The 27075-nt window shown below is 52.2% G+C and overlaps 1 protein-coding gene across 1 annotated transcript in view; it reads right to left on the reverse strand.

The window, feature by feature from the left end:
- Nucleotides 1-27075, reverse strand: part of LOC138753046 (zonadhesin-like) — a 113985-nt gene that overhangs the window by 7628 nt on the left and 79282 nt on the right. Inside the window, 16 exon segments of the mRNA XM_069915639.1 lie at nt 1232-1431; nt 1954-2084; nt 4864-5037; nt 6275-6482; nt 9956-10085; nt 11656-12129; nt 12187-12332; nt 13376-13517; nt 14736-14944; nt 15709-15977; nt 18901-19028; nt 20128-20292; nt 21730-21834; nt 22220-22302; nt 22305-22463; nt 25066-25210. Coding sequence (XP_069771740.1) covers nt 1232-1431; nt 1954-2084; nt 4864-5037; nt 6275-6482; nt 9956-10085; nt 11656-12129; nt 12187-12332; nt 13376-13517; nt 14736-14944; nt 15709-15977; nt 18901-19028; nt 20128-20292; nt 21730-21834; nt 22220-22302; nt 22305-22463; nt 25066-25210 — 2868 coding nt within the window.

The raw sequence follows: 27075 nt of genomic DNA on the forward strand, positions 1-27075 counted from the left end.
AAGCACCAAGATCCTTGTTCACTGAGCTCGAGACCTATAGCAGACACTCAACATCTCCTCATTTGTCAGTTAGGCCCATCAGCGACTGCACTTCCTGGGAAGACTGAGATGGGCAAGGTTACCGGCCACCGTCATGTCAACCTTCTACAGGAGCTCTATCAAGAGCGTCCTGGCCGGCTGCATCACAGTATGGGGTACGGTTGCTGCAGAGAAATGGATCGGAGGTCAATCCACAGGACCATAAAAGTGGCAGAGAGGATCACTGGAGTCTCCCACTCCCTGCCATCGACGTGATCTACCGGAATCATCGTCTGAAGAGGGTGCGCATTGAGGACCCCTTCAACCCCCGAATCTTTCAGCTGCTCCTGTCGGGGAAGAGATCCAGGAGGATCAGAGCCAGCACCACCAGGCTGAGGAACAGCTTCTTCCCACAGGCAGTGAAAACGCTGAATGTCAAAGGAATTGCTCAAATTGACCCTTCGAGACTCTCATATGCATAAAATAATATTTTATTACTTGAATGGATGAATACTTGTCCTGCGTGTGTATCTGTTTGTGTGTTATGTCTGGGTGTGTGTCTGAGTGTTTTGCACTGAGGACCGGAGAACACTGTTTTGTCAGGTTGTATTTGTACAATCGGATGGCAATAAACTTGACTTAAATAAGAGTGATTATAATGTTTAAAAGATACATAGACAGGAACATTGATAGCAAATATCTAGTGGGATATGGGCCAAATGCAGGCAGGTAGGACTAACTAGTCTGACAGCGGTAGGTACAGATTAGTTGTGCCAAAGGCTCCCTACTGAATATCGTACACAGTATATGCATGTAATAATTGAATTTTGGGGACCAGCTTTTCCGGTAAAATTTAGGAGTCGACTATTACATGCATATTACTTTTGACTGCAGTAAGTACCTGCATTGTTCAAGGTGTCAGGAGCTCAGGTGGATGGGTAGCTGGGGCGGTCTGTGGTTAGGGTATCGGTAGCTTGGATGGATGGGCAGGTGAGGTGAAGGTCCAGGTTCAAGGTATTAGAAGCTCGGATGGGCAGGCAAGCCAGGGCTAGAGACCAAGGTCAGGGTGTCAGAAGCTCAGATGGGTGGGCAACCAGGGCTAGAGTCCGAGGTCGGCGTCAGGAGCTTGGATGGGTGGGCAGCTGGGGCTGAAACGTAGAGGGTGGACTTATACACGGTGTTGATTATTATATGCGTAGATGTGGTCACTCACCTCATAATACTTGTTCAGGTAGGTGCAGCCGCACTTGCTGTAAGGCACACAGTCAAAACCGCTGTACACAAAGCCCCTGTTGCACTCACATCCTTCCATGCAGAGCAGGTCACATTCTGACGATGCAGCCAGGTTGCTGCAGGTGGGAGGGCAGGCAGCAGTGCAGGGCTTATACACGCTGTTGGAGGGACACGTCATTGCTGCAAGACAGGAACCAGTTGTTGGAACAGGCGCAGGGGGTAGAGTCGCTCTATACAGCTCCCAAGCCCCCAGTTCGATCCCACCCTCCGGCAAGGGGATGTGTGTGTGTGTGGTGTGAATGTGTGTGAATGACGCTGCGTGACTTGCTCTAGATGCTGCGAGACCTGCTGAATTTCTCCAGCACGTTTGCTGTCATTGGTAGATTCTGACCTGCTGGCATCTCCTAGTAAATCAGACATCTCACAGACCACACCCTACTCACAGCACCTGAGGGAATGGAGCACAAACCAGGGGGCAGTCCTACCTCAGGATCGGAGAGTCCAAAACTCGAGGGCATAGGTTAAACATGACCTTTAAAGGCAGATTGGGTATGAGGTGCCAGAGGAAGCTATAACAAGGGGTACAATTGTGACATCTCGTCTTGGAAAGGAAAGGTTTGGAGCGACATAAGCCAAACGCAGGCTCAGATCGACAACCCGACGCATTGGACAAGGGGCCGTTCCCGGTGCTGCAAAACTCACCACAGGCAGTGTCAACCCTCCAGTCCAATAGCTTGGTCCCATTCGCCTGGCAGGCTTGTACGTACATCTCGTAGCTGGCACACAGCACCTCGGTGCTGTCAGGTGACTGGCACATGTCGAAGAGACAGTTCCTGTGGTGGGGGGGCGGGGAAGAGAGCAGAAGATACCATGTGTGCGCGGGTGAGGGGGGGCTGCCTGGGGTGAACGCTGGTTCCAAAGCAGCAGCACATGCCACAAATTGAACTTAGCAGGTCCCTCTGTAGTTAAAATGTAGAAATAGCAGAACTGCATCAGTTTCTGATTCAGATTTATTGTCAGAGCACATACAAGACATCACATCCAACCTTGAGATTCGTCTCCCTGTGGGTGGGGCAGAATTACCACTAACTGGCAGTGCAAGGACAACTCTTCACTCCATGCACATAAACAAATAAAGAAACATAAATTGACTGTGAAATACAGAAAGGAAACAAAATCAATAAAGTGCACAAGTAAGAGTCCTTAGATCAGTTTGTGGTTGAGGAGTCTGATGGGGGAGGGGGAGTAGCTGTTCCTGAACCTGGTGGTGAGTAACAACGATAATAAAAAGATTTATAACAAACATGTACATCAAGCTGCAAGAGAAGGAAAATGATGAAATAAGCTATAAACCCAAACAAAAGTAGGAAAAAGATTGAAACATAAAGATAAAAAATGAAATATGGGAAAAGTTATGCTCTGGAATGATGAAGAATATAATAAACGAGGTTACACATGATACAATATAATTGATTACACAGGCTATATATCACGCCCCAAAAGTTAAATAAATGGGATCCAACATTATCAGACAGATGTTTTCGCTGTAAGAAGGAAATGGGAACAACAGTACATGCAATTTGGCCATGTGAGAAAGTGGAAAAGTTTTGGGAAGATCTAAATCAGGTATTAAATAAAATCACAAAAAGCAACATACAAAAAAATTCAGAGATCTTTCTTCTAAGTAATACAAGAAGTAAAGAATTAGGCCTCAAATTGGATGAAACGCAAAAAAGATTTATTATGATAGCCTTAGCTGTAGCAAAAAAATGTATAATGTCAATTTGGAAATCAGAAGAGAGCCTGAGAATACAGCAATGGTACATAGAAATGAATAAATGTATTCCATTGGAAAAAAATAACAAAATTAAAAAAATAGTCACATTATTTGAACAAAATTGGGAACCGTACATGGAACACAACAGAGAGGGCCTACCGCGGACCTCCACCCCCTAAAATGATAGAATGAGAAGAAGCCGAAATGAACTGACCCAGTGTGTAAAAGCAGATGACACAATTTTCTTGTTTATTTTCATTGTGTGATGACATTGTTTAATGGGTTTATTGTATTGTATATGTTGAACATTTAATGGGTTTGGAGGGGGGTGGGAAGATAGGGGGGAAAAAAGGGGAGAAAATGCCACTGTGTATGTTTAAGAGGGAAATGTTAGAATGAACTTTGATTGATATGGTTCACAGTGTGAAAAATAAAAAAATAAAAAACCTGTTGGTGAGTCTTGTGGCCCTGACACCTCTTTCCTGACGGCAGCAGCGAGAACAGAGTGTGTGCTGGGTGTGGTGATCGCTGATGCTCTCCGACGGCGGAGTTTCCCATAGATGTTCTCGATGGCGGGAGGCAGGTTAGATGACTCATGTTCTGCGGCGGGGGAGGGTGAAGGTGAGAGGAGGGAGGTTCAGAGGGCTTCAGTTGATGTCACATAGTGTTGGCCAGATTGTTTGCACTGCCAATTGGTGGTAATTCTGCTTGGCTCACAGGGTTGGATGTGATGTCATGTTCATTCCCTGACAATTAGTCCTGCTTCTGATATACAGTGTACCAATGCACCAAATTTCTCCCTCCCTGAGACACACCAACACAATGACAGCATAAATTAAATTACCACAGCAGGGCACAAGATGAAAATAAGTGAATTTTAAAAAAGTTAAATATTCACACTGTTAAGCAGGGAAGTCTGCAGACGCTGGGGTTGTAGGGCAGTGTACAGACGCATGGGAAACACTCAGCAGGTCACTATAGGAAGCAAAGGGTGCCCAATGTCACCTCATTACAGGAAGGATGGGGAAGCTGTGGAAAGGAGGCAGAGGAGACTCACCAGGATGTTGCCTGGATTGGAGAATAAGTCCTCATGAGGCAAGGTTAGCAGAGCTGGGACTTTTCTCTTTAATAGACTATGAGAGGATTAGATCGGGTGGATGGCCAGCACCTTTCCCCCAGGGCAGGAGTAGCGAACACCAGAGGACGTCTGTATAAGGTGATGGGAGGAAAGTTTAGGGGAGACATCAGGGGTACGTTACTTATACACAGAGAGTGGTGGGGGCCTGGAAAGCACTGCCAGGGTTAGTGGAGGAATCTGTGGACTTTCAAAGGATTCAGACTGGTACTCGAATGTAAGAGAAATAGAGGGTTATGGGTGTGAGGGAGGGGAGGGTTAGAGGGCTGAGTGAGTTTACATAGGAGTGTCTGCAGACACTGTGATTGTGGGAAATATACAGAGATGCTGGGCGAACACGGCCGGTCTCACAGTGTCTACGGGAGGTGACGATAGATCACTGACATTTCGGGGCTGAGCCCTTCCTCAAGGTAGAAGCAAAAAGCAGACAGGCATCTGAATAAAGAGGGGAGAACAGGAGGGGGGATGGGAGTCCAGGCCAACAGATGAAAGGTGCTAATTGGATATGAAAAGAGGTGAGAATTAATTTTGGCTCTGTGATAGGAAACAGAGGTGGGAGAGAGTGAGAGATGGGGGAGTGGGGGTTTTACGGAAACTAGAGAAGTAATCTGGTTGAAGGGAAGGTCCGCCATGTGGGCCGAAGGGTCTGTCTGATCTACGTTCGCGCTCTGCATGGAATGTGTTAATGGATTTTACTTACTGGTGATACAAATCTGGTCTGATAAAAGGATGGCAGTTCTGGAAAGGCCCTCGGGGATCCAGAATGGCGCCGCACTGGCTTGTGCTGTTGATAGTGTCCAGCAAGCTCTTTTTGCACCCCTTCAAGTAACCTGTTTCAGGTTCGAGCTCAGTGTTGTCCGCCTCAGCACCGCGCCTGCTCCATACACAGGGAAACACTCAGCAAGAAGAGGGGAGACAGGAACAGACGGAAACGTCACTGGAACCTCATCCAGGCAGCGCTGGGAGAGCTGCTCAGCTGCTCCTCGACCCTGGGTTAGGCCCAGCACCCAATCAGCTACTGCCCTACCCCAGATTAGGCCCAGTGTCTGGACGTTCAGCCCATTTTACCTATCATGCCCCCTTTGACGGAGCAAGCTGTTCGATCCCAGCCGTCTGTGTTTTTCCCTCCATGACACATGGAGGCAGCAGGGAGGTACAGCAGGCAAGGCCGTTCAGCCCATCAAACCCATGCTGACCCTCAAATACCCATTTACACTGATGTGATATGATTCCCATCTTTTGTCTCCTACAACACCCCTTCCCCCACATTCTACCCCCTCATTCACATGGGGAGGAAACAATTCAAAAGGGGGGGGTAATTAATTGACTGACCCCGTGGGGCTCTATGAAGTGGGAGGAAACTGGACCATTGAACACACAGGGCCTCAGGGGGGAAGCATGCAAACTCCACATAGACACACACTCACACACACAGACACACACAAACATCAATACACAGATACCCACACACAAACACCCATACACATACCAATACACAGATACCTTCAAACACACACTCATACACTCTCAAACACGTACACACACCCATGCATGTGCACCCATACACACTCACACCCATACATGCACCAATACACAGACACACCCATACACGCACCAACACACACACCCCATGGGGGACTGTTTCGGGGTGGGGGGGGGGCTATCTGGGACCTTGTCGCTGTGACGATGAGGAAAGTCAGGTCAGTGTCTCAGGTGGTGGGCAAATTCTAGGTGCTGACATGTCTCCCCGCCCCCCCCCCCCCCCCCAAAACCCCGGGCCTTTGCTGCCTTCTCCCTGGTAGAGGTAACATGGGCGGAACTCAGCAGCATTGAGAGGAAAGGAACAGTGGACCTTTCAGGTCGGTACCCTTCATCAAGCCCCTGGCCCAAAGCCCTGATCATTCTCATCTCCTGACCCTCCAGCTCCAGGTTCCAGCACCTCGTGCATCTGGTTGTGGCTTTGGCCGAGAACTCTTGGTCTTAGTGGGATCTTGCTCTGCAAAAACTGGCTGTCTGTACAACAAGGACCCCGGTGGCTGTAATGGGCTTTGGGATGTCCCATGAACTCACCTCTCCAAGATTGGCACCTCCCACCACCGTGAGTTTCTTACCTGGATCTCCCTGTGTCGGTCGATCGAACCCTCTTGTCCCTCCGGTCAGAACCATGGTCCCTTACGTCTACTTCCCAACTATTTCCGAACTTGTTCAGGCCAGAAACCTGCGTGCCGTCTGGTAGGGTGAAGTCGTTCCTGTACTTCCCATCGTAATTGCCACACAAGCCTCGCAGTTTCTTCTTGTACAGGCTTGGGACGATAATATCTGGAGGAGGATAATACAAGGGGGGAAGGGGACTGAGAGGGCAGCGAATGACCTCTTCTGTACCCACCAACCGAGTGTGAAGGAGCAAGGGCTCATTCCCTGGTGACTGCTTGAAGCTCTCCGGGGTGGGTGAACATCCCCAGGGACCTTCCCTCGTCAATGCAATGACCAAGGAAATGCACCAGGGCCTCTACTTCGAGATTCCAGGTTCCTTTATTGTCATGTAATATCCACCAATACACCCATGTCCCACCATTTCAATTCCCCGTCCCATTCCACGGAACGTTACAGCCCAGAGAAACAGGCTATTCCACCCTTCTGGTCTGTGCTGACCAATAGCTGACCTGGTCTCACTCCATAATCCTCCAGATCTCTCCTATTAATCCAATTTATTTTTAAAACTCAGGTGGCAGCTCATTTGACACCCCACCACTTTCCCCTCATGTTCCCCTTAAACCTCTCCCCTTTCAGCCTAAAGTCTGACCTCTCGTATTTACCTCCCCCAATCCTTCTAACATCCACTCTGCCTGTACTCCTCATATTTACCTCTCGTATTTACCTTCCCCAATCTCACATCCAATCTGCCTGTACCTCTCATAATCTTATAAACCTCTATCAAGTCTCCCCTCATTCTTCTTCATTCCAAGGAGCATCGTCCAAACTTGTTTAATCTTTCCCCATAACTCGACTCCTGAGGACCCGGGAACATCTTTAGTAAATCTTCTCTGCGCTCTTTCAACCTTTCCTGCCACTGGACGACCAGAACAGCACACAATATTCCAAGTGTTGACTTCAATAACTTCTCCATGACATGTCCGTTCGTGGTCTCGCACGCGGCCAGAATGAGACCATCCACAGATTGAGGAACAATACCTCACCTTCTGTCTGGGCCCTCTCCAGCCAGATGGTATTTACATCAACTTACATGGATAGGAGGGGACTAGAGGGGTATGGACCGGTTGCTGGTCAGTGGGACTAGGAGGGTGGGGATTTGCTACGGCATGGACTAGTAGGGCCGAACTGGCCTGTTCTGTGGTTATATGGTTATATGGTTCTCTGGCTTTCATTAACCACCCCACAACCCCCCCATCATCTCATCTTTGACTCCGTTTCACACGGACATGATAAATTCTACCTCCTCCTGTATCACATCTGATTAACACCTTTTGTTGGTCTGGATTCCTCCCCCATTGTTTGAATTCTGAAACTTTCTTTCTTGCTTCTGCCTCTCCCCCCGACGATTCCCACCGGCCGTCCCTGCCCTGAGGGGGTCATGGAGAGAGAGGGACGAGTGGGTGGGGAAGAGAGGGGAGATGGGTCGTTGGCTGATGGCATCATCTCAATGACGTCAGTCCCTAGCCAGCCGCTTGCAGCGGTATTTATATTCATGTGAGGTGCACTCTGCCGCTGACCCCCACCCCCCCCCCCCGAAAGGGATTGGAGTCAGTGCCTTGGAGTGGCCACGGTGCATTCATGGAGGTGGGTCTCCTGATGTAAGGGGGGAGAATCTCGGCCTTTACACATGGGCTTTTCCAGTGCATAAAGGGGCCTTTGTCCCTTCGAGCTGCTGAAAAGACCGGCTGAATTCCTCCAGCGCTTCTTCGGACGTACAGGGATCTCTCCCACATCTGGCCACAACCTCTGCTGCTGCACCCCTGCGATGCACTGCAGGTCACCGCAAGGAACCACAGAGGTTTGTGAATGTGGCTCAGGCCATCAAACACATCACTCCTCCCTACCCCCAACCCCCCCACCCCCCACCCCCCTTCCACTGACGCCATTTGCACCTATCGCTGTCCTTGGAAAAGCAGCCAACAAATTAAAGGACTCATCCCCACCCTGGCCACACTCTCTTCACCACCACCATCTCCCCTCCCACCAGGAGGAAGACTCGTGGGTTTGAAATCACGCACCGCCACATTCAAGAAAATTTAATTCCCACTGTTTTCAATCACACTGAACTTGCTCTGAACCAACCAACCTTGCGAGCTTTGCCTTACACATTGTACCACATATGACATAGAAGAGCTGGTGGGTTTGAATTTGACCTTCTTGTTCCACTGTCAATGCCTGTCAATGTTCTACATTAACCCTCAGCTGTCCCCTGCCTTCACTGTTGGAATGAGGATCCACAAGCACATTGACAGGAGTGGTTTTTGGGGGGGGATTGTTGGGTTGGCAATGAGGTCGTTAAAGATTGTGTTAGTAAACAGATGAGGCAAAAGTCTGTACTGTGGGGCAGATAACAGGTCGGAGAGAGCGATTTAGGGAATATGTGTGTGTGTGAGAGAGAGAGAGAGAGAGTCAAAAGGAAAGAGGGTGAGAGAGATTCAGGCCACGTGAGTGAGGTTCCAGGGAAAGGTTTAAAGGCACTGGAGCCAAATGCAGGCGAATAGGGTGAGCAGCACAGACAATTTGGGGCGAAGGGCGTTTCCAAGCTTCGTGACTTTCAGACCTCACCAGCTTTATCCACATCTCGTGAGCGGAATGAAAGATAAACCTGCACCCAGTAACCTTCAGGAACCAGAAGCTGAAAGTATAATGGGGCGGCCTCACATTAATTCTGATCTGTGGGCTATGAACGGACGCACGCCATGAAAAATGGCAACACTGCTGCTGGCATAGCAGGGGGGAGTAGAGACACTGCGCTCCCCCCCATGGTCCAACTGCCCAGTCCACAGAAGTCGGCTTCGTACAGGTTTTAAGCGGCCCGTTAAAGGAGCTGACGGTGTTTTATTTTAAAATTCTGCGACCCCAAGGTCTGGGCCCAAGATGGAGGTGACTGTGATTGGCAGCGTCCACGAGGGGATGCAGACTCCAGGAAGCAGAGGACCGGCGCGGGGCACCAGAAAATGGGGAGACCCCCCAACCCCGTTTGAGAAGGAGAAGCAGAGGAGACGACCCCACGTGACAATGACTACGGCGGCGGGACCAGCGAGGGGTTCTGAAGCCGAGGAACACAAACAGGCGGCGGGGATGTTGGCGACTCGAGGCGAGGAACCCGTGCAGGCGGCTGGCAACTGCGTTCGAGGGACTTGCATTGCACCAGGCTGAAGGGGGTGCGAGAGGGCGCTGAAAGGCTCCTGATCGTGTCGGAGGCTCAGGTCTGGGAGCTCGGGCGGCCGGTGGTTTGGACTGGAGTCTGTGGGAATCGCTGGTGGAATCCACAGACATCCAGTGTCTCGGGGGTTGTACTTTTATCTTTGCTATATAAAGGACACTGTCTGACCTGTTGAATTTATCCAGCATCAACCAGTGTCTGCAGAATTTCCGATTACTTTTGTTCCTCTTTCTCTGGCTGTAAGGGACGCCGGGCAATCTCTCCTGACAAGATAATTTTGTTCTACCTTACAGGTCGACTAAGGAAATTCACATTTTCTATTTTATTGCATGATAAGCAAATAATATTGAACCTTAACAGATGACGGGGGCAGATAAACTCGATTATGATGTCCACGCAACAGGTTCCCTACCTGCGTTCTCTGTCCCATCAAAGTTGACTGAGAGCCCAAAGTCTGTCTCCAGGTAGAGGGTCCTTGATTTCTGATAGATGTGGAAACCCTCTCGCGATTGGTATGGAGGTATGAGCTCCTCACCATCCAGCTGCACGAGGGGGAGGGGGGAGAGGGAGAGGGGGAGAGGCAGCGGGAGGGGGAGGGGGGAGAGGGAGAGGGGGAGAGGCAGCGGGAGGGAGAGGGGGAGAGGGAGAGGGGGAGAGGCAGCGGGAGGGAGAGGGGGGAGAGGGAGAGGGGGAGAGGCAGCGGGAGGGAGAGGGGGGAAAGAGAGAACATTAATAAGCAGTAAATATCACCAACATTCTGCCCTGGTCCAAACACAAGACCACAGACGTAGGCTATTCAGCCCATCAAGTCTGCCCTGCTATTCAATTGCGTGCTGAAGTGGGCAAGGCCACAGTCCACCATCCTGTCAACTTCCTACAGGAATTCTTATCACAGGTGGTTGTGGACAGCAAGTCACTGGGAGTATTTAAGGCAGAGATTGATAGGTTCTTGATTAGTCAGGTGACCCATCGTGGACGCTCCACATCTCCTCACTCATCAGGAAGGAGCAACAGCGACCACTCCTGAGAAGACTGAGGCAGGAAGATTGCTGCCTACTTCAGTCAAGAGGGTGGTTAGAATCTAGATCAGTTCAGACAGAAATGATCAGTGAATGTTTCTGGTCTTTATCGAGATAAACCCTTGAACTGCCAAGTGCTACAGACTCTGATAAATATAGATGGTTATTTGATGATCATGGACTATGGCGTTTCTGCTGTGGAAGACTACCGGTCACCATCACGTCAATTTTCTTCAGGAGCCTCATTGAGAGCATCCTGGCCGGCTGCATCACAGTGTGGTACAGTGAAATGGAAGGCCTAGATCTGAGCACTGATTAAAATGGAAGCATGTATCCAAGGAAATGAATACAGGAGAAATGGATCGGTGGTCAATCCACAGGAAGTGAGGATCACTGGAGTCTCCCACCCACCCCAAATGATTTGAACTACTGGGATCATTGACTGAAATGGGCGTGCAAAATCCTTGAGGACCCCTTCCTCTCTACACACATCTTTCAGCTGCTCAGGTCGGGGAAGAGATGCAGGAGGATCAAAGCCAGCACCACCAGGCTGAGGAACAGCTTCTTCCCACGAGCAGTGAGAATGCTGAACAACCAAAGGAACTGCTCACACTCACCCTCCGAGACTCTACTACAGTAAAACCCCGGTTATCCAGATTCAAGGAACCGGCACCCTCAAGCTTCCAGCAAAAATAAATAGGTAACGAGTATAGAAGTTTTAAAATGGGGACACCTCGCTGTTAATTCACCAAGCAACCGGAAAATGCACTCATTCAGCATCTACTATAGGTGCTGGATACCAGGGATTTTATTGTCTTTCTAATTAAAAAAATTTAGACATACAGCACAGTAACAGGCCCTTCCAGGCCACAAGCCCGTGCCGCCCAATTAACCTACAACCCCCAGTATGTTTGGAAACCAGACTCCCCTGGGGAAAACCCACACAGACACGAGAAGGCACAGAGAGCACAGGATTCGATCCTGTACATCTACATTTTTAAAAGACTGAAAATGACCCGATGACAGAAGAGAATTGCTCTCACAACCAGGGATCGTCTCGGCCGCCTGTATCACCGCTCACTGTGGCACTCACCAGCAGCCGCTTTTTCTTGTGGAACTCGATCGTGTGGTTGTAGATGTCGATGTAGACCGCAGCCAGGAATGAGATCTTCTTGTTGCTGCGCCACTTTTCATTTTTGCCCTCGATGTTGAACGGCTCCAGGTTCTCGGAGTCCAGGTAAGTGGTGGCCAGGGTGTAGGTGCCCCTCCCTTGGAAGTGGTGGGCTAGTCCGTCGAAGGTCAGGTAGTGTGGATCGCCCGAGATGAGGCACGCCTTGAACGCTGGCCGGGACACAGACACCGTTAACATGGTAGCGTCCCCAGGTTCAGATCTGGCGCTGTCTACGAGGAGTTGGTGCGTACTCCCCCCTGACCTCCGCCTGGAGATGGTGGCGTGTAACGGCAGCACTTGGAATTGATGCAGAGCCGCGGGGAGTGAAGCCACGGCGCTCCCCCCGCCAGCTCCATATGGGCTTGACACGGAGTGGAAATGGAGCCGGCGGTGGTTCTATCAAACATCCCATGACCACGGGCTCTGTGATCGGCAGCGGCTATAAGTGGTTACAGAGGACTGGCGCAGCTCACCAGAAAATGGGAAGACCCCCACCACCCCGGATTGAGAAGAAGCAGAGCTGACGACCCATGGGACGGTGACCACGGCGGCAGAGCAGTGAGAGGGCTCTGCGGCTGGGGGACATGAAGGCGGCGGGACTGTGGTCAAGGAATTCGCGCCAGACCAGTAGGTGTCGGAACCGGGATGCGAGTATGTCAGAGGTTCGGATCTGGAGCCTGGGTTAGACTGGATCTATGTGGTCGTGGCAGGCCCTGGAGGCGAATCCACGGACACTCGGCGACTCTGGGGGAGATCCCCTTGGCTGGTCGGGTCTGTTACCGTGCGGGAGGTCGAGTAAAGTGGTAGGTGTGGAATCTCAAGCAGATTGAGCAGCGTCGGGGGAGGGACAGAACGGGGGGGGGACCTTCCGGGTCGGAACCTTAGAGGGGAAATGGGGATGGGAGATGTGAAGGATGGGGAGGGTGAATTCAATCCGGAGAACGCCCACCATTCCTTTCCTCCCACTGACCCTGCCCCACCAGCTGGAACTCCAGCGCCAGCGACCGGGGTTCGAATCCCACGCTGTCGGTACATTCTCCCCGTGTCTGCGTGGGGTTTCCCAAGGGGCTCCGGTTTCCTTCCACCCTTCAAAAACGTACGTGGGGGGGAGGGGGGTGTAGGTTAATTGGGTGTAATTTGGCGGCATGCGCCGCAAATTTAAAAATGACTCTTTTTGCACAAAGGTTTGGGTTCCACACGGGAGGAATGATGTTCACACTGGAAGGAGGGTGGGCAAAGGCAGAGGAGGCAGGAGAGGTAACAGGCAGAGGGGATGTAGGATAGTAGGATTACTCAATGGGCTGAATGACCTACGCCTGAGGGAAAACAAGAGAGAAACGTCGATAGAGTCATTGTGAGCTGTGAAATGGTTTGACATTGTGCCAGGTGCTAAATAAATGTAAAGGGTGTCCATGCTCTCACTCTCCCTCCCAGGCTGACAGACAAGGGCTGGGGAGGGAAGAGGGGGTTGGTGTGAATATGGGGGTGGAGCGTGGAGGGGATGGAAAAGGAAGGGTTGATGTAAGGATGGGGGTTGAGCATGGAGGAAGTGGAGTGAGGGGGTGGGGGGAGGAGGGGGTAGAGCAAAGAGGGAGTTGGGGAGGAAGGGTGGAGTGAGGTGGGGCAGCCCTACATTACTTACAGACAGGACGGCACTTGTATCTGCCATCTTTCTTCAGGGCGCACACAGAGTTCTCGCTGCATTTGTGAGCCTTGCAGTTCAGCTGCCCTTGGCGGCAGGTGCATTTGGTGTCGCAGCGCTGGTTCAGCCACGTGTCCCCAGACTGCAAGAGAATCATGACGTGGCGTTAAACCACCCCTGACCTCTGCTTGCCTCATCCGTCCCTTGGAAATGACAGCAGGAGGATCTGTGAAAAGGGTCCGGTCTGGGTGCATGGGTCAGGACTGTTGTGTGTCTGGATTGAGGGTGGACATGTGACCTCCGAGTCCCAAATTTATTCAGAAGTCACATCACCTGTCAATCAAGGTTGGACTCTGGCCTCCTGTTAGTGCACACCTTGCCATTGGCTAATTTAAATTACATTGGGTCATTATTGTGTAGAACCACAGAGTAGCACTGTATGTCACACCAACATTCTCTATCTCTATCTTGTGGTCCAAGCCCCGGACATCAGTCCACGCCAGTTCGCTACCGTGGACATCTCTGGAAATGTTGAGGGCAAGGTGTGGACTACACTGATGCTGGGCTGTAGATCAGCACTTGTAGAGAGCTGCCGCCCCATTGGGACAGGGAACCTGGAACATGTGTGAGTTCCTGTTTATAGCGTGTGAGCACGTCAAATATAAGTTTACTGTTGTTGGGAGTCCAACCAATGTCCAAGGTCAATGTCTGTATCTTCGATGACATGAATTAGTAAATCCCCCGTTTATTTCCTGTGTGTTAATAAAAGTTCCGTGTGGACTCATGTCCAAACTCGTCTCCCTGTGAGCCCATCGAACCTGATACCCTCCCCCAACACAAGGACCTAGTTCACCTGAAGCAGCAGAGCAATCAGGATATCACGCGCCACATCCCCTCCATCACCCCCCAACCCTCCGTTCCCCCAGTCACATAACCCTCTCCCCTCCATCACACAACCCCTCCCGAGACATTCTCTTTCCCTGTCCCTCTGCCTCCCTTCCTCCAGCTCCCACCTCTCATTCAGAGCTGCCCCCTCCCCATCACTTCTCAGTTTCTTTCTCTTCCACCCTCCCACATGGATCCACCTGTGACCCCTTACCTGTTCACCTGTGATCCTTCCCCTGCTCCCCTCATCTCCCCTTTCCCCCTTGTCTCCTCTCCTCCTCCCCTTGCCCCTTCCTCCCTCCCCCCACCTTTTTTTCAGGCTCCTGCCTGCTTTGTGCCCACACATTGGCCAGGCTTGGAACGTTGGTTACTATTTACTCCCCACAGACGCTGCATGACCTACTGAGTTTTTCCAATGCTCCCACTCACCCGCCAGTCCGTGAACAACCCACCCCTGCCAGCTGCATCCACCCACCTCGTGGTAGTCTCCTGTGTAGTCGACACAGCCGCAGTCCTCTAGCCGCACACAGCGACTGTCGCTCAGCACGAAGTCGCTGTCGCACTCGCATCCCTCTGCACAGGCCCGCTGGCTCTCACAGGCCGAGGGGGCATAGATGTTGGTGCACGTGGCGGGGCATGGGGATGCGCACTCCATGTAGTGACTGTTCTTGCCGCAGGCCAGAGCTGTGATGGGGGCAGCAGACATCAGACAGACAGACCCTCCTTGAACCCATCTCCCACTCCACTCCCCCTACCCCTAGATCTACAGGTGGGCTTGATGGCAGAAAGCTTGCTCTCACTGGGGCACATGGCAGGCTGCTGGAGACTGGCACCAGGTACCGGATCCAGGACGTGAGAGGGTGCTGGAGGCTTCCTGATCATGTAGGAGGTTCGGACCTGGAGCCTGGGTTACTGATGAATCAAACAGACTGCAGAGGCCGTGGGGACGCTGGAGGCGAATCCACGGATATTCAGTGACTTTGAAGGGACCTTCTTTTGCTTCCGTTTCCCCTATTGATGGGGGCACCGGGTGTTGCCCACAACAATTCACTGCTTGCTTTACGTCCGGTAGAAGGCTTTTCCATGTAATATTACACTGTTTTTATTACATGACAATAAAGAAATCCTTAATTAGATGTTTAGAGCAGAAAAAGTGAATGCTCACGTCTTTTGTCCCTCAGGTAGATGATTCTAGAACCAGAGGCCATATGTTCAAGTGAACCTTAGGGGCATCTTTCTCTTCCAGAGGGTGGTCTGGGACTGGAACAAGTCCCCCAAGGGAAACGGGGACAATTTGGGCAATCCAAAAGCCATTTGTTCAGGTTTGCGGACAGAAAAGTTTTAATTTTAATTTAGACGTACATGGTAACAGGTCCTTCCGACCCACTCAATTAACCTGTACGTTTTGAAGGGCGGGAGACGGCAAGGAACGCCATGGAACCACTTACGACAGAAGGTGCTGTCCCTCCACGTGATGTCGACGCCTTGGCTCCTGCAGGCCTCCACGTAGGACTGGACATTGTCACAGAGAGCAGAGACCATCCCGGCGTACATGCACAGGTCGTAGATGCAGTTCTGGATGAAGGGGGCGGGCTGCACAAGGGGGTGGCAGGGCTGGTAGATGGCCGAGAGCAAGACCTCGCACTGAGCCCTGCGTTCTGCTTCCTCCCCGGGCTGGCACAGCGGGTTCAGATCCACCCTGTCGTCGGACTGGCAGCTGGAGGGGGGGGTGGGGAAAAACAGCAGGTTCTCATCCACCAGGTGTTGGTGGTAGAATATCTTACCCCCACTCAAACCCTCCCCCAACCGCCCATTCCCCACCGTGACCTCAGTATCACATTGCATCTCTATCGGCTATTCTTCTTGAGAAGATTCGTAAATCTCCAAAGTGTCTTGCTACAGGTGTACCATGGAGAACATTCTGGCTGGTTGCATCACTGCCTGGTGCGGAGGCACCAACTCTCAGGACATGAAAAATCTCCAGAGGGTTGTTAACTCAGCCTGCGACATCACAGACACCAGATTCCACTCCATCGAGGACATCGACAAGATTCGGTGTCTTAAAAAAGCAGCCTCAATCGTCAAGGACCCCCCACTCCCCCAGGGCTTGCCCTCTTCACTCTGCTCCTATTTGGAAAGAGGTCCAGGAGCCTGAAGTCAAGCACCCAGCGGCACAAGGGCAGCTTCTTCCCCTCCGCCATCAGATTCCTGAACTGTAATGCACAATTCTGCTGTAAAACAGCGAATCTCACACATGTTCATGACAATAAACTTTTAACATTAAAGAAGAATTTGGACAGGTACGCGGATGGGAGAGATGTGGACTGGGTGCAGGTCAGTGGGACTGGGCGGAATAATGGTTTGGCACAGGGTAGAAGGGCCGAAGAGCCTGTTTCTGTGCTGTAGTGTTTAATGAAGTGTAGTAATATTGTAGTCATGTGATTTCCTGTACAGTCAGATTTATTGTCAGAATCACATTCACCCCTGAGATTCTTTTCCCTGTGGGCCAGACAGAATTACTACTGGTAGTGCAATATAATCTGTACTCAACTTACACATGTAAACAAATAAAGAAATGGAAACAAACTGGAATATAGAGAGGTTACAAAAAAATCACTAAAAGTCCTTAACTGAGTCCCAGATTGAGTTTAGACTCCCCACCGGCAGGGGAGCGAGTGGCTGTTCCTGAACCTGGGGTGGGAAAGGGCGAGTCTCGAGGCCCGAGATCCCTTTCCTGACGGTAGCAGTGAGAACAGAGCGGGTGCTGGGTGGGGTGGAGTGGGTCCCTGATGATCGCTGCTGCTCTCCGACGGCGGCTATACCCAGTAGATGGACTCAATGGTGGGGGAGGGATTTTTCCTGTGATGTCCTGGGCTGCGTCCACTACCTTCTGCAGGGCTTTACGCTCGAGGGTATTGGTGTCCCCGTACCAGGCCGTGATGCAGCCAGTCAGCGCATTGATAAAACCACCTTTGCAATCGGATAAAAGATGCCCACACACAAGACGCAGCGAGTCGAACGACTCGCACAATGTCCCAAGTTGATGCGTGCACGGCTTCTTGTCTGCTCGCCGGTACAATCACATTGCCCATCCGAACCGCGCTCTCTCTGTGTAGCTGCACCTCACTTGGACTTGAAAGGCGGAACAGTGGCTAGTTCGGGATCGCTGACCCTGAAACACGGGCGCGCGGGGGAGGTAAATGCGGAGCTGTAGGCGCCGGAGTGGGGAGAGATTCAGCAGGTCAGCATAACCCTTCTCTGGTACCTTCATAAGAAGTCTCAAATTTAGTCATTTCAGGTAAAATCATATTTCTACCAAACAAACGTTTTACCAAAGATCGAATTTGATAATAGAGAAACAGAGTTCTTATCAATACCAAAATTGTCCCTCAGCTGATTGAAAGATAAAAATTTACCCTCTTTAAAACAATCTCACAAATTTTTCACACCTTTAAATCTCCAATGCAATAAACTTTGATTATGTATTGAAAAAGAAATAAGTTGATTATTATACAACGGAGTCAAAGCCGATAATTTACCCCTAGAGCCTATCATTTCATTTTCCTTTATCCATGACTTCATTAAATGTTTTAGTATAGGCACATTATATTGTTGTAACAAATTTATATTCCATCTAAACAAAAATTGATGTATTTCAAATTCAGAAATATTTGCCATCTCAATTTTGGCCCAACTAGGAGGCCGTACCAAATCCATTAATGAACTAATAAATTTAAGTTGGGCTGCTTCATAATAATTTTGAAAATGTGATAAACGTAATCCCCCTAACTCATATTTCCAAGTTAATTTATTCAAAGCTACTCTCGAAAATTTACCTCTTCATAAAAACTCCCTAACCATTTTACTCAAGTCTCGAAAAAAAATATTATCAAGTAAATACAGAATAGATTGAAACAAATATTGTCTACGCAGAAAAATATTCATCTTAATTGTATTTATATCTGGCAATGAATCCCAATTTATTATAAAATGAACAAAATTCATCATTAATCTCACGAGGTTTATAAGTAACAAGAGAATTCCGATAAAACAGCATTAATAGTCCTCGAAATCTGTCTTTCTTTAATTGCCACGCCAATACCTTATGTGCTTTCTCTCCCCATTCATAATACCGTTGTTTAGACCTATTAATCACACATTCAAATTGATAAGATTGCAAAGTATTATATTTCAATTTCAACCAAGATAATTCTATTTTCTGATCTTCTGTAGCATCTTTCTGGAATTCCTTTTCTAACTCATCAATCTTGAAAACAAAGGGTTAAAAAATGGGTACTTAAAAATCTGGCCAGAGAGGTCGAGATTACACATCTAGACTCTACGCCATCTTGCCACGCCCCCCGTTTGTGTTTTACTCGATGTTGAGTGAGTGGCCCCAGTCTGCAAGTGCATGAGACCATGGACGGATGTATACGCGAGCTATAGAAAGCTGTCTCCTCGTTTCTCCGCTCCCCAGGCAGCACGATTAGCCTAATACTGTTACAGCACCAGTGACCCGGGGTTCAAATCCCGCACTGTCTGTAAGTAGTTTGCTCTTTCTCCCCGTGTCTGTGTGGGTTCTCCTCCGAGTGCGCTGTGTTCCTACCACCCTCCAAAGATGCCCGAAATGTAAAACTTGCCTCTCATCGTCCTCGCCTGCCGTCTGCCAGCTGTTGCCGAACTGTGGCACGTCCCGGGCCAGATGCCCGTCGAGCATCAGGAGCTCGTCTCGGCCATCGTTGTTGAAGTTGCCGCACATGCCACACACCTGGAGCAGAGGCAAGAGGTTTACCGCCGCTGGCCGTCCGGTGGGGCCACTCCGAACGCCACCGTCAACGGGGAGTTTGCACACCCCCCTCACCGTGTCCATGTTGGTTTCCTCCCGTCCCTTCATCCCACACAGTCAGACAGCAAAGAAGCAGGCCCTGCGGCCCATCAAGGCTGTGCTGACCCATTCTCATTCATCCGATTTTATTCTCCAGACATTCCCATCAGTGGGGGATGTGGGAGGGAGCGGGGACTCTGAGGGAGGTGGGGGAACACTCGGTCATGGGGAAAACGTGCAAGGATGCAGAAGCAACCAGCACAGGATAGGCCCTTCTTGCCCACAATGTTGTGCCGACCTGTATAAACCCCTCAATAATCTAACCCGTCCCTCCCTACCCCATAACCCTCCTAGTCCCTTCTATCCATGGGCCAGTCTGAGAGTCTCTTAAGTGCCCCTAATATTCCAGCCTCCACCCCTGGGAAGGTATTCCAGGCCCCCCACAACTCCTTGTACAGAAGCCTCGTCCCGCACTGGGTTGAAAGATAGGTTTATCCAACAGCTACCAAACTCCCGAACCTCCCCGTACTCCCCTAACCATAAACGACTCTGAGATCACCAAAAGATCTATGGGAATGGAGTGGGGGTGGGGGGTGGGTTTGTTTCATGCAACTGTGAATATTTATCTTTTTTATATTTATTACAGTTAATCCCCTGGTATCTGACACATATGGGCATTGGTCGATGCCGGATAAATGAATTTGCTGGTTGCTTGAGATTGGTGACTGAATGGCAAAGCATGCAAATTTTCTGGAATTTTTTTTGCCGGTTGCTTGAGGTCGGGAAACCACGAGGCGCATCCGTACTGCTCAACTGTCCTGCATTGAGGAGGGGGCTGTGGGACAGTCACCTTTCTACAGGAGCCTGTGGGAGGGCCCGATCTGACAAACAGGGAGGTTTCAACTGGATCTCCTTTTCTGTCTTGTGCGTGGCTGCAGCAAGAGGGAATGTCGGTTCACTTGTGTGTACGGCAGTGAACGTGATCAACGACAACCCACCCCCCCCTCCCCCGAAGTCAGCGAGGCAGGAACACCATCCCCACCTTTTCATAGTATGAATTCGGCAACTGAATCTCCAGGTAATGGCTGCCGTCAAACCTGACCATCAGCCCGAATTTGGTCTCCAGGATGTTGTAGATGCCGTTGGAGTAGATGCTGATTCCCTTCACCACGTCCTCGAACGGTGTTCGTATCTTCTCATCGTCCAGCTGTGAGGCAAGGTCAACCAGATGTAGGAGCAGAAGTTGGCCCATCGAGTCCACCCCGCTGTTCCATCATCCACCCTCCCACTCAGCCCCACTGCCCGGACTCCTCCCCGCGACCCTTGATGCCCTGACTGATCTCTGCCTTAAACACGCCCAACGACCTCACTTCCCCAGCCGCCTGTGGCAACAAGTCCCACAGGCTCACGACCCTCTGGCTGAAGAAATATTTTAAATTGACGCCCTTTTCTCCTGAAGTTGTTCTAGTCTCCCCAACTGTGGGAAACGTCCTTGCCACATCTACTCTGCCAGGCCTATCAGCGTTTGAAATGCCTCGATGAGGTTCCCCCCACCACAACCCCCTCCAACAAGTCCAAGAGCTAACAATCGTTCTTAAGATGCTAACAGATCAGAGGAGAGAAAAAAAAACAATTAGACACAGAACATTCCAACACATTGCAGGCCCTTCAGCCCACTATGTTGTTCTGACCCATATAAACCTACTCAACAATCCAACCCTTCATTCCCTCACCCCCACAACCGCTGTTTTCCTTCCATCCATGGGCCAGTCTAAGAGTCTTTTTAAAGCTACTGTACCAGCCTCCACCACCACCCCTGGCAAGGCCTTCCAGGCCCCCCCTCCCCCTTTCTGTGTGAAACACTTACCCCCTCCCCCCCCCCCCGACATCTCCCCTAAACTTTCCTCCCTTTGCCTGAAACCGACAGAGAAACTCAGCCAGTCGAGCAGCATCTGTGGGGTGGAGTGGGGGGGGAGATAGGATGGTCGTGTGGGGTCCCTCTTCAAGACCGAGTGCAGAGGGGAGGCAGGCAGTGGGACGTGGGGGTGGAGGACAGAGGGCACCGTTGGTGTCAGATCTGTCAACCCGAGATTCCAGCACCTCTTCCCCTCCCCCACCCCCCCCCCCAAGTCAGAATTAGAATTTATTGGTATGTCACAAAATTTATTGTTTTGTGACAGTGTTAAGGGGGCAAATAATTATAAATTACATTTAAAAAATAGAGCAAAACAAGAGAAATTGAGGTCGTGTCCGTGGTGACCTCTCCTGCCTCCATGTCCTTTTCTGCCATTTCCATCACCTGATCCCACCACCAAACATATCTTCCCCCTGACCCCCATCTCCACCTTCTGCAGGGACCACTCCCTCCGTGGCCGCCTGGTCCACTCCTCCCCTCCCCTGGCAACCAACTCCTGTGCCGCAGGAGATGCTCCATGTGCACCTGCACCTCACCATTCAGGGCCCAAAACAGTCCTTCCAAAGGAAGCATCTGCAAGGGGGGGGGGGGGGGGGGTGTGGTCGTCTACAGGCACCCGTTGTGGTCTCCTGTACGTCGGAGAGACTGGGCGCAGATCAGGAGACCGCTTCATTCAACATCTCTGTTCCGTCCGCCGCAACAGCGTGGCCGCACATTTCAATTTCCTACCCCATTCCTCTCGATGACACATCCATCCATGGTCTCGTCCACACCCAGACTGAGACCACCCGCAAATTGGAGGAACAGCACCTCATCTTCCTGGGCCCCCTCTAACTGGATGGCATTAACATCAACTTTAAAACCCATTAAACCCCCCCCCCCATCTTCTACTCCCATCTCTGTCTCCCCCTCTCTCTTCCCTTTTCCCTCTCTCCCCTTTCACAGAGCCAAAATCATTCTAACCTCTTATCATATCCAATTAGCACCTTTTGATGTCGGTCGGTTTCCCACCCTGCCACCCATTCTCCCCCATTTCTCTCCCCAGACATCTTTTTGCACTCACACCCTAAGGAAGGGCTCAGACCCGAAACTTCGGTGACCTATCTTTACCCACTATGGAAGCTGCGAGACCGGCTGAGTCCCTCCAGCATTTCTGAGCTTTTACTACAATCACAGTGTCTGCAGACCTTCATTCGTCTGTGGTTCATTGGCCACTTACCATGAGGCGGCCGTTCTTCTGGAAGGTGACACGCAGACCAAGGAGGTCGACATAGATCTGGCTCAGGTAGGAGGCGTAAGGCAGCCCTCTTCTTCCTCGTTCTTGGCGCTGATGGTGAAAGGTGTGACCATGGTGGCGTTGCAGACGTGGACCAGGGTGTAGGTGCAGGTGCCCAGGAAGGTGTGCATGGCGTGGTCGAAGGTGTAGTAGTGCGGGTCTCCGGCGACGAGGCACGAGGCAAACCCTGGGGTGGGAGGTAGGGGGAGCATGGACACGGGAGGTACAGCACACAAACAGGCCCTTCAGTCTATCGTCTCCATGTTAACCCACCTCTGTCCCCATCCAAGGAATTGTCCTTCTAAATGCCCACTGCAACCCCCATTTCAGGTAAACACCGCCCTCTGTGAAAAGGTGCCGCTCAGTAAAGTGAGCCACACAGCACGATAACAGGCCCTTCCAGTCCACAAGCCTGTGCTGCTCAATTAACCTACCACTCCCAGTACGTTTCAAATGGTGGGAGGTAACCCACGCAGAAATGGGGAGAATGTACAAATTCCTTACCGACAGTGCAGGATTCGAACCCCAGTCCCAATCGTTGTCGCTGTAACAGTGTCGCGCAAACTACTTGTAGTGATATGATTGTATGTGCTGGCTGGCCATCCCTCCGGGTGTCCTTCTACCTTGGCTTCTCTCTTATTCCTAGCCTTGGACCCGGGCCAGCAGTCTCGAGTACAATAAGTTGTTGGGCGCAATCGGTAGCCCCAATAATGACTCGGACAAAGACTGAGGCGAACAATAGGCTTTATTGTACTAGAGACTGCTGGCCCTGGTCCAAACTAGGAATGAGCGGGAAGGAGAGGGGACCCGAGTTTTATGGCCTGGGTCACATGGGTAGGACTAAGGGAGGAGCCAAGTTAGAAGGACACGCAAAGAGAGGGCCAGCCAGCACATACAATCATATCACTACATTACTGCACCAACTGGACCCCCTGATTTAATACTCTACTCTCTCACCTTCGACCCGTTAGTTCTTAGGCACACACCCATGGAATCCCCGTAAACACGGACACTCTCCACGAGACCCCCTGTAAACACACCCACACATACTTTACACAAATAAACAGGCACACATGCAGACAAACACACACTAAAAAACACACTCGCAAACATGCGCTCACGCACACACACGCGCGCTCAGTGTCAGAAGTTGGCATCGAACGAGGTTTCTGGGCAGTGAGGTAGTATTTCCACTTGTGTCGAAGTCGGACAATTATGTGGTGCTCGGACACTGCACTAATCAGCTGAAACCTGCAAACCCAACAGTCTTGTGCCACCTCTTTGTTGTTTTGCTGAAAGAGGAGCCCCCATTGCTGCTCACATACATCTTACATTCGCTGATGCAAAAATTGTTTCTTTAAGATTAGGATAAAGATTCCTTGGAGGATATTAACATTCTTAACATTTGTGCTGCCTATATGCGCAGGAACTTGGTCCTTGAGAGATATTATTTGTGCTTATTATATTAGAAATGGAGTTTCGTAGAAAGTATTTGGCACAGAGTCAGACACAGAGTGAAACTCCCTCCTCACCGTCCCGTCACACACTCCCGGGTTCAGACACTGAGTGAAGCTCCCTCCTCACCGTCCTGTCACACGCTCCCGGGGTCAGACACAGAGTGAAGCTCCCACCGCACCGTCCCGTCACACACACCCGGGTTCAGATTGAGTGAAGCTCCCACCGCACCGTCCCGTCACACACACCCGGGTTCAGATTGAGTGAAGCTCCCACCGCACCGTCCCGTCACACACACCCGGGTTCAGATTGAGTGAAGCTCCCACCGCACCGTCCCGTCACACACTCCCGGGGTCAGACCCAGAGTGAAGCTCCCTCCGCACCGTCCCGTCACACACTCCCGGGGTCAGACCCAGAGTGAAGCTCCCTCCGCACCATCCCGTCACCACACACCCGGGTTCAGATTGAGTGAAGCTCCCACCGCACCGTCCCGTCACCACACACTCCCGGGGTCAGACACTCCCGGGGTCAGACACTCCCGGGGTCAGACACTCCCGGGGTCAGACACTCCCGGGGTCAGACACTCCCGGGGTCAGACACTCCCGGGGTCAGACACTCCCGGGGTCAGACACTCCCGGGGTCAGACACTCCCGGGGTCAGACACTCCCGGGGTCAGACACTCCCGGGGTCAGACACTCCCGGGGTCAGACACTCCCGGGGTCAGACACTCCCGGGGTCAGACACTCCCGGGGTCAGACACTCCCGGGGTCAGACACTCCCGGGGTCAGACACTCCCGGGGTCAGACACTCCCGGGGTCAGACACTCCCGGGGTCAGACACTCCCGGGGTCAGACACTCCCGGGGTCAGACACTCCCGGGGTCAGACACTCCCGGGGTCAGACACTCCCGGGGTCAGACACTCCCGGGGTCAGACACTCCCGGGGTCAGACACTCCCGGGGTCAGACACTCCCGGGGTCAGACACTCCCGGGGTCAGACACTCCCGGGGTCAGACACTCCCGGGGTCAGACACTCCCGGGGTCAGACACTCCCGGGGTCAGACACTCCCGGGGTCAGACACTCCCGGGGTCAGACACTCCCGGGGTCAGACACTCCCGGGGTCAGACACTCCCGGGGTCAGACACTCCCAGGGTCAGACACACAGTGAAGCTCCCACTCCATCCCATCACACACTCTTGGCATCAGACACAGAGTGAATCTCCCTCCACATGGTCCCATCTCACACTCCCGGGGACCGGGACAGCAGACCATACCAGCAGTGCTGACTCAGAAGTTAGTTGGTGCCTTTGGAGATTGTATCCCTGCTCCACTGACCTGAAGTGTGACATCCCAACACTCCTTCCAACACAGAGCACCTCTCCAGGGGTCCACACATCCACTGTTCACAGGTAATGTTGTTGGAGCTAGAACAAGTGCAGCGTTCCGTACAGTTCCCGTCTGTAATCCAGTTCTCTCCCAGCTGTGGAACACAGATAGGGGCTCAGATCCTTTTACATCCCCCTCCTCCATGATATTCTGCAGTCTGTGTCTGAACCCGTGTGATATCCTGTTCTCCCCCACCTCCCCGTCCTTCTCCCAGGGACGCTGACCAGCTAGTCCAGGTCAGTTTTCATCTCCTCGCCTGGACCTACCATTCTTCCACCACCCTCCAAAGGACTCCGATATGCTCCTCCTCCCACCCCCTTGATAATCCCCACGACTCACATTCCTTCAGCCGCCCTAAAGTTCCCCCAATAAGCTCATCTTTAGAGATACCGGAGAAACTCAGCAGGTCACGCAGCATCCACAGGGTGGAAAGGGTCCCCAACAATTCAGGCCTGGGGGCTTGACAAGGTGTTAGAAGAAAGCAGGCAGGTGGGGGAGGGGGAAAGGGGCAGGGGAGAAGAGGAGGGAGGAAGGGACAAGGAGGGAGGAAGGGACAAGGAGGAAGGAAGGGACAAGGAGGGAGGAAGGGACAAGGAGGGAGGAAGGGACAAGGAGGGAGGAAGGGACAAGGAGGGAGGAAGGGCAGGAGAGGAGGAAGGGGCAGGAGAGGAGGAAGGGGCAGGAGAGGAGGAAGGGGCAGGAGAGGAGGAAGGGGCAGGAGAGGAGGGAGGGGCAGGAGAGGAGGGAGGGGCAGGAGAGGAGGGAGGGGCAGGAGAGGAGGGAGGGGCAGGAGAGGAGGAAGGGGCAGGGAGGAGGAGGGAGGAAGGAAGAGACGGGGAGGAAGGAAGGGACGGGGAGGAGGAGGGAGGGAGGGATGGGGAGGAGGGAGGAAGGAATGGGGAGGAGGAGAGGAGGGAGGAAGGGGGAGAGGAGGGAGGAAGGAAGGGTGGGAGATGAGGGAGGAAGGGGGAGAGGAGGGAGGAAGGGGGAAGAGGAGGGAGGAAGGGGGAAGAGGAGGGAGGAAGGGGGAAGAGGAGGGAGGAAGGGGGAAGAGGAGGGAGGAAGGGGGAAGAGGAGGGAGGAAGGGGGAAGAGGAGGGAGGAAGGGGAAGAGGAGGGAGGAAGGGGGAAGAGGAGGAAGGGGGAAGGGGGGAAGAGGAGGAAGGGGGAAGAGGAGGAAGGGGGAAGAGGAGGAAGGGGGAAGAGGAGGAAGGGGGAAGAGGAGGAAGGGGGAAGAGGAGGAAGGGGGAAGAGGAGGAAGGAAGCGGGAAGAGGAGGAAGGAAGCGGGAAGAGGAGAAAGGAAGCGGGAAGAGGAGGAAGAAAGGGGAAGAGGAGGAAGAAAGGGGAAGAGGAGGAAGAAAGGGGGAAGAAAGGGGGAAGAGAAGGAAGAAAGGGGGAAGAGGAGGAAGAAAGGGGGAAGAGGAGGAAAAAAGGGGGAAGAGGAGGAAGAAAGGGGGAAGAGGAGGAAGAAAGGGGGAAGAGGAGAGGAGAGAGGAAGAAGAGAGAGGAAGGTGAGGAGAGAGGAAGGGGAGGGGGGTGGAGGGGGGAGGAGGAGGGGGAGGGGAGGAGAAGGGGGAGGGGAGGAGGGGGGAGGGGGAGGAGGGAGGAGGAGGAGGGGCTGTGGGGAGGAGGAGGAGGGGCTGTGGGGAGGAGGAGGAGGGGCAGTGGGGAGGAGGAGGAGGGGCAGTGGGGAGGAGGAGGAGGGGCAGTGGGGAGGGGGAGGAGGAGGAGGGACAGTGGGGAGGAGCAGCAGTGGGGAGGAGGAGGAGGGGCAGTGGGGGGGAGGAGGAGGAGGAGGGGCAGAGGTGGAGGAGGAGGGGCAGAGGGGAGGAGGGCAGTGGGGAGGAGGGGCAGTGGGGAGGAGGAGGGGCAGTGGGGAGGAGGAGGAGGAGGGGCAGTGGGGAGGAGGAGGAGGAGGAGGGGCAGTGGGGAGGAGGAGGAGGAGGGGCAGTGGGGAGG

Source organism: Narcine bancroftii, chromosome 2 (genome assembly GCF_036971445.1).
Source record: "Narcine bancroftii isolate sNarBan1 chromosome 2, sNarBan1.hap1, whole genome shotgun sequence".
NCBI lineage: Eukaryota > Metazoa > Chordata > Chondrichthyes > Torpediniformes > Narcinidae > Narcine > Narcine bancroftii.